Source organism: Podarcis vaucheri (genome assembly GCF_965113315.1).
Source record: "Podarcis vaucheri genome assembly, chromosome: 5".
Lineage (NCBI taxonomy): Eukaryota > Metazoa > Chordata > Lepidosauria > Squamata > Lacertidae > Podarcis > Podarcis vaucheri.
The window spans coordinates 65,185,005-65,198,182 of NC_138763.1; the positions used below are offsets into that span (position 1 = coordinate 65,185,005).

At 38.0% G+C, this 13,178-nt stretch overlaps 1 protein-coding gene across 8 annotated transcripts in view; it reads right to left on the reverse strand.

Moving 5' to 3' along the window:
- Window positions 1–13,178, reverse strand: part of CPEB3 (cytoplasmic polyadenylation element binding protein 3) — a 75,097-nt gene that overhangs the window by 14,485 nt on the left and 47,434 nt on the right. For 5 of the 8 annotated variants that reach the window (XM_082224930.1, XM_082224931.1, XM_082224928.1 and 2 more), the window contains 3 exons: window positions 11,096–11,119; window positions 5,829–5,996; window positions 5,636–5,725 (listed from right to left, as the gene is read on the reverse strand). In XM_082224930.1, the coding sequence (XP_082081056.1) occupies window positions 5,636–5,725; window positions 5,829–5,996; window positions 11,096–11,119 (282 nt within the window). The remainder of the gene's footprint in view (window positions 1–5,635; window positions 5,726–5,828; window positions 5,997–11,095; window positions 11,120–13,178) is intronic. The other 3 variants (XM_082224929.1, XM_082224927.1, XM_082224933.1) reach the window with 1 other exon arrangement.

Below are 13,178 nucleotides of genomic sequence, written 5' to 3' on the forward strand. Positions count from 1 at the left end.
TAGACAAGACAAAAAACAAACCTAAAGTATGATTTATATTTGGCACTTGGTAGCAATAGGTGGAATAACTTCCAGGTAAGAAAATTACATTTCTATTTCTGTGAATGAAACACAATCAACCACTTCAGAAACCAGTTTAGCATTAACATAGGAAAATGAAGTTTTAGTTTTGTATTCTAAAAGTGTAAAGAGATGACAGATAGAGCTATCATCCCACATATTATGTATGCACACATACCCACACATTTATATACATGAACATTCAGGATGAAGCTGAGGGGACAAACAAAATCATCTACTTCATACGTAACTGAATTTGAGTTGTGTGGTTTTAAAGATCATATAATATGCAAATTGAAGGATACAGGCTTCTTCAAAACTAATTTTACCAATTCTGCATTTTTTTAAACAAAAAATTAAAACTCTGAAGCTTTTTGTCATCCAATCTATTTATGTTTTTTATTTAGACAGTGCCACTTGCATACCTGGCACATGAAGTAGGGAGAAAGGCGACAGCAGTAAAGAGGATTATGTTTCACAGCATGTGCTTTTGAAGAGTTCAGCTGCAGGTTAGCCAGTGGGGAAACCCTGCAGCAATCACATTTATTTTGCCTATGCCCCTTAAGATAACATTAGGAAAGAGCTTTGGTTATCCTATTCCATGACTCTGCTTTCTTACCTAGACTAACTGATCAATCCAAATCTTTGCTAAAACATACCTGACCAAGCTCTTATTTTATCATGCACTTATGCAAGTTACTTTTATTGGCTGGTATCATTTTTGATGTTTTCTGTGCTTGCTATTTAATGTACCCAATTATATTTCCAAATGTATTTTTATGTGATGAAGCACAATGGCTAAGAGATTGAATTCTGTATCAGGGCACCCCTGCTTCAAATCTTGCTTCTGCTGCAAACTTCCTAACTGACCTGAGGTAAGCAACCCTCTCTCATCAAACTTCTCCCCATCTGCAATATGGGGGATAATGACACTGATTTACCTTATATAACTGTTGGATATACGATTACAACAGAATAATGCATATAAAGCATTTTGAACACACTATAAGATGTTAAATAATACTATTAGGATTTTTACAGTATCTTCTATAGAGTCTCTTCTATGAATAATTGTGAGATACAAATTTTAAGTAATAGAACAGGCATTTCATAACTTAATAGGAAGTTTATGCACAAAATATTCAGAATTATCTCCATAACCACAAAATGCACTTTACTCAATTGTTTGCAACTAAATACTTTAATTTGAACAACTGCATCAACTAAGTTATACCTTTTATTAACTCTAAAACCATTTTTTTCTGTGTATGATGATGTTTTTTGTTTAAAAAATAGTCAAAAATTGGGGGGGGGGGGTTGTCTTATACATGGGTGGTTTGAGTTTGAGTTCTGGTGTGGGCGGCCCAAGCTCGAGTTTGGTCTCTGGCCCAATTTCTTAATTTTGGGATTTAAAAAAAGGGGGTTGTCTTATATATGGGGGAGTCTTATACACAGAAAAATACAGTACTTTGCCATTTGCCCTGGACATACTGTACTGCAATCCTCAGCAATATATAATACACTCCAAGAATCTTCAAAACAACAAATGCTACTTCAGTTTTTCATAGAAGCAAAATCATGGATGGAACTAATACCCACATCACACATAGTGCAGTGCTTCAGAATATGGAGAATGTAAAATGCTATGTGAAAGCCATTTTTTGAATGTCTCGGAGACCAGAAATAGCAATCTCTTGTTCAAATATAGGGACTCAGCTTCAATTCCGAGAAGTCAGCTGTGTGAAAACACTTATGTTCTTAGCACTCTAAGACTCTATTTATTAACATAGTATGAAGATGGTTGGCCTTTGCAATTACAGCTTTTTGATTTAATATTTAATCCACAGCATTACTGTTTAATAAGCAGCACACTTAGCTTAGGATACAAACCATAAGAATATTTAAATGATTTGTGGTGATTGTTTAAATAACAGTAATTACATATACATTTGAGTGATGACTTTAAGGTATCATTTCCTAGTACCGTAATTGGCTCAGGAGTAAAACATCTCAGAGTAACAGTGCTCAGCAACAAGTTAGAGGTCTTTTGGTTAAATTAGTAGAATAGGAAGATATAGCGTCTATGCAACTGCTTCCTAAGCATTGGATAGAGTAAAAAAGAAGGCAATCTGTAGGTAGTAGTGCCTGATGATTTTTCCGAGAGTTTGGGTAGAATAATAATAATGTACCTGAAAGATAACAAAGAACAGGGTTGTGAGAAGTATCAATAAACTTTGTATTTCGGCAACATGCGACTTGACTAGTAAGTAAGGCTTAGAATTTGAATGACAGGAGAGCATTGGGGGAAGATCTGGGGATTTTGATTGTATAGCTGGGTCAGATGTTATGTGGAAAAGAAAAGCAGAACTCATACGAGACACAAAACTCTGGTAAAATAAATTCAACTTGGAAGCAGGGTGGATCATCATCAAGCTACTTCAGTGAGAGGAAAGCAAGGTATTCAAAACGGGATTCTTGATTAACACTGTCGCAGGGAGAGTTGGCCAGTATTTATTCAGGAATGTGACTTAAATTAACTTAGTCAAAAAGTAGGGTGGAGAAAAGACAAAGAATGGGGGAAGGGGCTCCATAGCTTTGGCACCTTTCAATCCCTGTGCCTCTTTAACACTAGCCAAGATGAGCTTTCTTTCAGTGAAATCTTTGAGCTGCTTGTAGCTGTTGAATGTGTTGTTGGCAGTTTTTCACAACTTGGTAGTAGAGAAAGCAGCTGATTCAATATGCATTACCTAAATCTGAAGACACCAAAGGAATAGAGTTGTGCTTTTCAGTACAGGACCACTAACCCAAGGGGAAAGTTGTCAAATCTTTCGTATAGATTTTCTCTCCTTTACCTGACATCTCATGCAAAGCTTCAACAACCTTGGATGTGAACTCCTAGTACTTAGAACCAAGAGGAGTGGTGATTCTGCTAATGTACACGGCAGACTTCCTGGTTAAGTTGCTCTCATGTCTGCTGTTGAAGTGTTGCTGTCCTGGAAGCAACAAACATCCTCTTCCCAGCACAACTCAGGTATTCCTTGCCACTACGTCAACTATTCCATTCTGACTTGCCCCAGTGAGGCTGCCAGGAGGGCTTCTGTCAACAACTACCTTGGAACCATCATTACCAAGAAGTGACGGAGGAGTTTCCCAACAATTACAGGGACATAATTGACTGAAGATGTACATACTCATCACATAAAAAGTGTGGGGCTGACAAAGCAATGGGAATAATAGGCTTTGTGGGTGGAAATTCCAGAAATACAACCAAAGACTTCCCTAATGTTGACCACTGCAAAACTAAGACAGGAATGGGAACATACAACTTTAGATGGCAAGCAGACCTTCGGTAGGATTCCAAGTCTTTAACCCAAAAAGCTGCTGGGTGACATGAAGGTTTCCACACTATGGTGCTACAGCCAATAAAAGGAGCAGTACTTGCCAAGTGTCTCTGTGCCATCAAAACACAAAAGCTCCCCTTCACTTAAGAGAGTTGGAATGTGACAATGCTGGTTGAATGGTCAAAGATTTGGTGGGTTACCTAGAAGATTCAAAGCACACTTATAGAAAAGGGGTGTGACACCCATGGTGTTGCACAACTACAGTTATAAGCCTGAGATAAACTTTAAAAATATTTACAAGCCACAAGAAAACAAAATGCTGCAAAGGATACAGTAAAAAGTACTCTTAGCTAGCTGGCATAGATGTTGATCTCAGGAAACATTGGCAAGGTTATTTTTTAAGCATCCTGACAACCAGTGATGGGTGAGAAGAGTGCTCAGGAGGAGTTAGAAACATTATAACAAAGACTGTCGACATAAGAATGTGAACATACTTGCAAAGGCACTAGCCTTTTGAACACAGAAGGAATGGTACTGCAGTTGTCAATTAAGTACCTGTTCCCAAGTTTACCTGACCAACAGAGTTTAATATATTCGTGCTACAGGGTTTGTGCTGAAAGCTTTGACAGCTCAGAAGTCAGTTATAAATAATCTGGAACAGTTGTGACCGAGTGTTCTTTAGCACTTTCAGACAGACATTCAGGGCAACTGGCAGGGGCTTTGAAAGCTGTTTCCCACATTAGAACCATGATAAAAATAGGAAAAGACTGTTTCCTTGTCTTCTGCTAAAATAGATCTTACTCAACAAGATTTTTACAAGCATGACAGAGCACTGATTTAGCTTCCTCAAAGGTAGTTTAAACTGCTTCCAACAGTAACAATTAAGGCCTTTTGCAGTTCAGCAATAGGTATTTTTTTAAAACTAAAGCAAGAGGAAAGATGCTAGCATGGCTCCATAGTTCCCATGTACTCATGGGATGCTTCTGCTGGAGGAAGAAGGGAAGTGATTTTTGCCAATTCTTTCTCCCCCTGCTCCTTCAGACCCCCGTCTCTTCTGAAAATCTTCCCTATGGGGATGCAGAAATCTGTGGAATAGTGAAACCGATGCCACAGAGGGAGGGAAACAGGCAATAAGAAACCCCACCGTTCCCCCAGGGAGGAGTCTCTCCTGGACTGCAATTCTTTATGTGAGCTCAAAGGCAACTCTGAAACCCACACACTATTAGGAATCACCTGGTGAAGCAGAAACTGGTTTTACCCTAGGCCTGTATGATAAAATAAAAATAAAATCATAGCCTTCTACAAATGCTCTTTGGGGAAAAGGCATCTTTAAACTTTGCAATCAAACTGGCAGGTTAACTGATTCATTTTGGTTTTCTCATCAACATGTTTATATAGTATATCCATTGCGTCATTTTTTGCTATAGTTAAAAATCATTTTGGAAAAATACAGTTGTTTTTAGCATAAACAATGATCAAGTGGATGATCCTCCAGTGATCTGCCCCATAGTCTGAATAGGAACCATGAATCTTATTAGTCAGCATGCTCTCAAAAATATTACTGCTAGAGATGCTTCACTTACTATTAATCAACTCAGTTCAACCCAGCTAGAGAAGAGGAAATGTACGTTCACAGCCCAAAATACGGCCTATTGAAGTGGCATACATTTTTCTAGGCTAATCATCAGGTGTGATGGAAAATGTAGTCCAGCAATATCTGGAAGGCACCACACTGGCTACTCCTGTCCTATACAGTATGCCTGTGACTATGAAGTCTTGCATGGACTAGCATTGCAACAACTTTAAGCTCTTTTAAACAATCCAGATGCTGGACACGCAAGCAAATGGTTATGAATTTATGTCCTAAAATACTAGCAAACACAACGATATTGCATCTAGCATATTGTTAGAGTGACCCTGTGCACATGCTCAAGAGAGAGATTAAAGAACTTTGAAAAGCCAAAAGAAAAAGCCAAGAACCACATATGTCTTTAGAGAAAGAGAAGAAGTAAGAAACTATTCACATACAAAGCCTCATGTGCTGAAATTCTAAATTCATTTCTAAAAAAAATACTGTTAAAAGGACATCCTTTTTGTGTTTATTCCATATTCTACCATCAGAAGCAGCTTAATTTAAAAATACTTCAAGCACTTAAAAACGTATACTTAAAAATAACATTCACACACAGAAGGAACATTTACATGCACCAGAAGGCTTATATTAACCCGATTACCTTTAGGTGGAAAATATGACTTGCTTTCAGCTTTATGAGGCCAGTCTACTACAAGAGGTCCAAACCTACGAAAGCTGGCAGTGATTTCATCTATATAAAAAAAAGTTGTAAAGACCTTTAGAAAGGGAACTTCAAGGAAAATGACAATATTTCCCTTCCTCTCCCCACACTGAACATTACTATTCCATAGTACCTTCATCAATGTCAGGAGGCAGACCTCCAACAAACACCTTCCTAGAATAACGTTCCACTCTTTCACCATTTTGACAGCGGGTTGGAGAGCTAAGACCCGATGATAAAGACTGGTCACCATGACTGTCATCTAAGAAGCCATCTTCGAAAGGAAAGAGTGAAGAACGACCTGCAAAAAATGTTGTAGTGTATTAGAAGTCAGAACATTACACTTTTCTGGAAAGACATATTCAATGAACAAACTAAGAGTGTTTTAAAATGTTTCAGTTCATGCTTCCCCCCAATGGGTTTTAAAATCCCTTCTATCATGCTATGCAATCACTGTTGTAGCCAGAGGTAAGTGAATTCTATATTGCAGATTACAAAAATTTTCTCTTGCCTACCTCTACCCCATATTACAGCATGACTTGAACAGTGGTACTCAGATCACTAACCAATAATACACTGTTACTCTAGATGAGCGTCTACAAGTGTCAAATTGATGATGTAAGACACCTGTGTTAAATATAGGTGGGTTCAGATGCTGTGAATAATAATTATATGATCATCATGCATCATGAGGGACGAGTTGAGGTTTGCTTTCAGCACTCCTGCTGGGATTCTGTCCTTTCCTGGGGCTTTACCACATGCCTTGGAGTTGATGGCGTAGACAAATGCCAACCAACCACCACACATTTTTTGTAATATGTACTTGATCCTCCAACCATACGTGTGAATAAGTGTCATTTCTGATATCAATACATTTCAAGCATGTTACCAGCAATGACCGGTTTGAACATGTGCAGATGATGAGGGTAATGTTGGGACCCCCTTACTCATTCATCCAGATGCACACAATACACACAGTGGTCAAGTGAGTTCAGAAATTAATTTTGGCTAGCATGGAAAGAGGAGATAAAAGATGATAAAGTAGCCCATTCTGTTTGTAGATCACAAAATTTATCTGTAGCCATTTTCATGTTTTATAGCACTGATTAGAATGTAGGTCTGCAGGTAGGATTTTGTAAATGTTAATACTGTATATTTTGTCCAGCATCTTTGTTTTAGTTGCCTAGGAAATTATTATTATTATTGTAATAAAAATCAAACACAGAAGATTAATCTCTTATTCTGTCACCTGGAATGTTCATAATAATTATAATGGGCAATATACTATAAATTTAGGAAACTAAAAAGTTTTGAAAGGGCCAGTTGTATTAAACACCTGAACAATTTTAAACACGTGGGGGAACATTCCATGCTAAGGTGCTTGCTTTGAAGAAATGCTGGATGCATAAGAAAATTTCATCTTAAAAATGTAAAGACTAAAGTGGAAGCACGAGCAAGTCCTAATTAATGTAAGTAGCCAATATAGTACGATCGCATCTGATGCACAATTAACTTGCATGATTTTTACTTTGCACAGTCTGTTTGAAAGCCCACAAATTAATTGCATGCAAGGTGGAGAGCTTAAAAGGTCATTTTGTAACTTGGTTTTCAGACTTGCTTATTGCGCTCTGGGATGCTCTCTGCCTTGCTTGGAAGGTAAGGATGGTCATGTGGGAGCAGTTCAGGTATACATGTTTTTGTGTATACACACCACTGCAGAACATAACACCCTTGCAAGATCCAATCATACTGTAATTCCTATTTTGGTTACATTCAAAAACTATGGGTTGGATCTCAAGATAAAAACAAGTACATGGAAGGAAAGTTTTGCATGCCCGCCCTCCTCTCCACAAATACCCACCTGTGCCCCACTCCAGGGTCACTCCAGAGGATCAGAGGGCCTTCCTAAACAATGTAGGAAGGGGTGTGGATGGGGTGTGCTAAGGGAGTAGAGGACTGCCCGAAATCAGACAGAGGTCTACTCAATTCCTCACCTCCTGCAGTGCCCCCAATGTCACATGCCAAAACCTCTGAAAAAGATTTTTGGGAGGTTCAGGTGGCTGTAAGGAACATAAAATTTTCCTTCTGTAAACTTCCTTAGGTTAAATTAACTTATCTTTGGATCCAAGTCCATGTTGGAAAACATTTTCATCAATAATTAGTTTCTTCAGTCTTTCCCTGTTCATGTGTCAGCGCTGCTCGGTGAAATTTTATCTTGACAAGGAAGCTTGTTAGAAAGAATGCTGGTCATCTCAGCTTTCACTTTAAAATGTTACGCTAGTTCAGAATTGTAGAGATAGTCTTAACCCTGTGGGTCTTTCTAGATTTTTGTTTGTTTAAGGTATTTGTATCCAATTCTATCAAAAATTAATCAAGACAGTTAAAATAATAAATACCAGCTAAACAAATTAATAAGCAACAAAAATCATTTAAGTTGCTTTAAAATCCAGTAGGTCAAAGGTTGTAAATGTTTCTAGCATAATACTAAGCAGCAGCACCCAAAAACACTCTAAATACATTTTGCTATTCCATAGACTTGGTGCCAAAATAGAAGGCATTTTGCTCCATGCGTGCCCATCGTTATCCAATAAGCATCCATGGCACTGATGCATCAGCAATCCCCAAAGCAAGGCAACTGCAACATCTATTCCATGAAAATGTCAACCTACAAACTTTTTTCATTTTTAATAAACCTGTTTTATTATCATTTTAAATATAATTTTCCAAAGTTTCATTATCTGGAAACAGTTTTTCAAAATGGAATTTTACATGTGAGTAAAACAACAACAGAAGTTCGACGTGCAAGATGACTCAAAAATTCTCTATTATTTTCTCTAAAATTCAGTAAAAGAAAATAGAGAATAGGATAATGACTCTTTAATGGTTGATTGTTTTGCTTTCTCCTTTGGTGAACTGAAATGCATGTGTTCTTGCATTCCCTCTTAATTAGATAATGGTGTTGGGAACAGTTATTCTGCATTCACAACTCTAATTTTAAAAGTGAAACAATTCAATATTTAGTTAAGGACAGAAATGAAAAGGACAGAAAAGTGTAACATGCATGCAGAACAATAGCAACGAAATATAAGTAGAAAAGGGGAGGTGTCTCAGATCTAATATTCCCCTCTAGCCTCAAGCACCATCATGTAACCCTGCCTAGAAATGATGGGAAAAGCCAGGTATCCACTGCCGTAAGAGTCAAAAAAAGGAGGCAGATAGAAAAATAAGAAAACTTCCCTATGCAAGTTAGGATATGAACTATGAGAATATTCCTTTTAGTAGTTTTGATTAACTAACAAACTCTGCTTAGCTGGGGGCGGGGGCGGGGGATCCAGTTGCTAATGTGTTCCCTGCTCCACATAGTTTTCTTCAGCGCTTATATTTCAAAGACAGATAGTATTTGTGCCTTTTAAAATAGAAGGTTGCAAACAAGACTAAGATATTTTTACTCTAGCCCTTAGTATATTAACAGTGCATTGCTATACATGCCTACTAAGAAATATTTTAACGGGACTTATGATTTTAATGGAACTTACTTACAACTAAGTATTTAGGATTGCAGCCATGTCATGGCTGATATGGAAATTTGAGAAGCATGAAATCCTTTAGGCCCTCACTGGTCAGCCAGCCAGTGGCACATCGTTGGAATGATTGGCAGATATAGTGTTTGGCCATATTATTCAAGTCTGGAAATGGTGACTGAGTAGACTGGCTACAGACAGAGAGCATGGCAATATTTTGGGAGGGAGCGGGGAGGTTGATACCTGTAACAATACTTCTTGAAATGGTCATCTGTGCTGTCAAACAGGCCTATGCAAATCAACATTTGGGACTTTCTTTCCATCATGAAGTATCCAAGCACAAAAGTACAGCCTATGGTCCCTTAAGCATGTACCCCAAGGACAGCCCTTGGTTTTGGGGATCATTGGTCATGTTGGCTGGGGATGGTGGGAGCTGGACTCCAACAACATTTGGAGGGTCACAAAGTTTGTTATCTATGCTCTAGGTCACGGGTAGGCAAACTAAGCCCCGGGGGCCAGATCCGGCCCAATCGCCTTCTAAATCTGGCCCACGGACAGTCTGGGAATCAGTGTGTTTTTACATGAATAGAATGTGCCCTTTTATTTAAAATGCATCTCTGGGTTATTTGTGGGGCATAGGAATTCATTCATTCCCCCCAAAAAATATAGTCCGGCCCCCTCTAAGGTCTGAGGGACAGTGGACCGGCCCCCTGCTGAAAAAGTTTGCTGACCCCTGCTCTAGGTGCTGAAGTTTGCTGTATGCAAACACAGAAGCCGTATGTGGGATTGCACAGAAACCAGTAAGAATAACGTTCTCCTTTAAAGGGCCACAGTAGCCTGCCCTCCCCCCCATCTCTCTCTCTCCTAGGAAACTTCAAGACTAACATGCTAATTTCAGCAGAAACCTTTCTCTCAATTTTAAAATGAGAAGCCTGGTCTTTAAAAAAAATCTCAGCATAACTTTAAACTGAAGCTGCTCTTTCAACAATGTAATAAAACATACTGCATCACTGAAAAACCATCAAGGCAGAATATGTGCATGGGTTAAATTACTCAAGTTCAGTTTCAAGTATTAAATAAGAACTTTAAAAATTGGCAGCAAAACAATGATTTGTGATAAATTAACCACAAGCAATTAGAAATCTGTATTGCATGATTGCAGAAACAGAATCTGATACAGGAAAGCTGTACAGAGCATTACAGACTTGGGGGTGGCATGATAAAATAATAATTATCCACAGTATATACACATATTATTATGGTCTATCATAGTCTCTGATGAAAACTGAAATGGGTCATAGCTTTAGGAGCTGTGCCTGGGGAAAAGTAAAAACCTCCAGAAGTCCCCAAAGGCACAGAAACAGCGGTACAATACATGTATACTCTGGTGTGCCTCTTCTAGGCAAATGTTTGATATTTTTTATCAGCATCTATAATCTTACATGCTTAAAAGCAACAATTTTTTTAAAAAATAGAAAACTGAGCACTTTAATTTTTCATTTTTTTGTTAAAGCATGTGAGATCATAGATGTTGGTCCACACCTGTCCACATAGATCTTTGAAAATAGTTAAACTTTTTTTGCCATTAGTAATATATCAACATTTCATGAATATTTTACTTTGGACAGTTCAGCAGCTACTGTCTACCACTACAGCACTGTGTTTTTTAAGAGAAACAAACAAAATCTCTCTCTTTTCAAAAACACTTCTCCACTATGTTCATATAACTATAAAGCTATATATCCAGTATTGGGACTAGTGCCACTATGGCAGCAAGGGGAAAACACTCCTGTTGCCCCACAGAAATAACCAGCTGTACATAGCCTCAATTTGCTGTTCCCATCACCATATTCAGTAAAATTTAAAATATTTTTTTTACCTCGTCTCCGCCCATAGCTCCTGGCTGCATGTAAATACAGAAAAATATAGTGGGTATTGGCATAACAGTAATTACTATATATATTGTTTTCGGTAAAATTCAGCTTTTGAAGAAAGTAGTTTAAGTAATTCAAACAGTCCTAGGGTTAGTGACTGAGAGAAGCACTGTCTGGGCAACACGTTTCCCCAATAGCAAAGAATCTGTAGTAGGTGTCTAGTGGATGTAGACATTTATCCAGATGCCTATCTTGAATGATTTTTATGTAGAAAGCATTTTTAAAAGAGTTCCTCACAGAACTCAGTAGAAATAAATAAATACAGCACTGAAAACTCAGCAATGTGCATTGTCAAAACATAACCACCCATCAGTATATGTTTAAATGGCTAGACATAGAACTAAAAGTTGTGTGCGCACACATATTTGTATTTCACAGCAACACTAATTTTCAGTATTTATCTCAGATCTTGGCAAAATAATGTCAATGAAGAAACTCACTAGAAAACTCTAATTCTTACAAAAATGGTCAACGTATTTTTTTATTTTTTAAAAAATTACAGCCCCCAAAGTGGGGTTTGATAGTTTTTTACAAACCTTGACAAAACTGAGCTATGATAATAGTACATGGGTTACTAAACAGAAGGGTGCTTATCTGATTGAGGCAGACAACTGAAACAAGCCATTTGGTAAATGAAGCTCTGAGTTAATTAAATGGGTTAGTGTGAATTTCTATACATTGCTTTATGCAGCTGAATCTTTATGAAGCTCCCACAATACTACCTGACATAGCATCTCTGCATTTTAGTCACACACGCTTTTCCTAGAAATGCAAGGTCTATTATCACACTGAGAACAGCAAATGGATATGGTTTTCATTTTCTGATTGCTGCCTCCCTGCTGCAGCAATCTCTGAATTTTGTATTCTCCTTGTATTTCTCTTCTATCACAGAGGAAAATGCAAGCAGCCTGGGTAGGTGGGGGAATACTGTCCAAAGGTGTTTTTATATTTACGGAGGGGGGCATGATTTAAACACAGAACTTTATGGAATTCAGCCAGACAAATAATCCTTTGTATGAAGCTAGCTTAATGGACATCCCTATCTATGTGGCAACCAGAAAGCACTTCCCAGATAAAAATAGTGAATAGCTCATGACTGCAAGACGAACATTTTTGACATTGTAGCTGAAGAAGATTTGACTCTTCTAGCCAATATGTAGCTCATTTTCACATTCACACAACATAAACTTAACAGAATTCAAATGGTTGTAAGCCAAGTGACCCACATTCAGAGAGGAGGCCCAATGAATCAAATGGCTTAATTTAATCATGGCAATAGGATTTCTTGGAGTATGACTTACTCTGTTTATTTTTAAAATAGGTATGTTCTGCTGTTTCAGCTATGGACTGCATAACCCTTGGTGGAAAGGGTGTGTAGGCAGTGGGCTGTGTAAGAACTAAACTGGCAAGAAAATTTTATCCCTCTTGTCCTTTAATAAGGTCAAAATATAATAAATATTTTGGAAACAGCAATAAAAAAGCAATAGCAACAAAACATAGCAGCAGTAAATGAACATTAATAATCAGGCAGTGATTATGAACATTAATAATCAGGTCAGTGATCGCTTTCAGTGGGATGACTGGAGTGCATGGAAGGGAACATATAAAAAGAGAGGTGTCCTTAAGGTACTCCAGTTCTGAGCAGGGGTTTAAAAGAAAAGCCCGCAGAGTTGAGCCCAAAGACCAAACAGGATTGGAGTATTATACTCTGGTCTCATAAGCCCACAGTCTTCCTAGAAACTAATGAGATAGTATGCTGAGGTTACTCAGCTCTGATAATATTTCAGCCTGGAACTCCACATGACTTCACTCAGAGATTTCATGTAGCTATTGAGAAACAGGGCAGGGTTGCAGTTTGGGAGGGACGGACATACTTCACAGCCTCAACTTTTGGAATGCAGAACTGGCATTCATTCACATGTCTTAAATATGCCATTTAATCTATGTTCTATATATGAAATTTTAGGTACTTAACACATCTATCGGGGCCAAACAAACATCTGAAAGCTTGGATTCAATGTGCAGAAA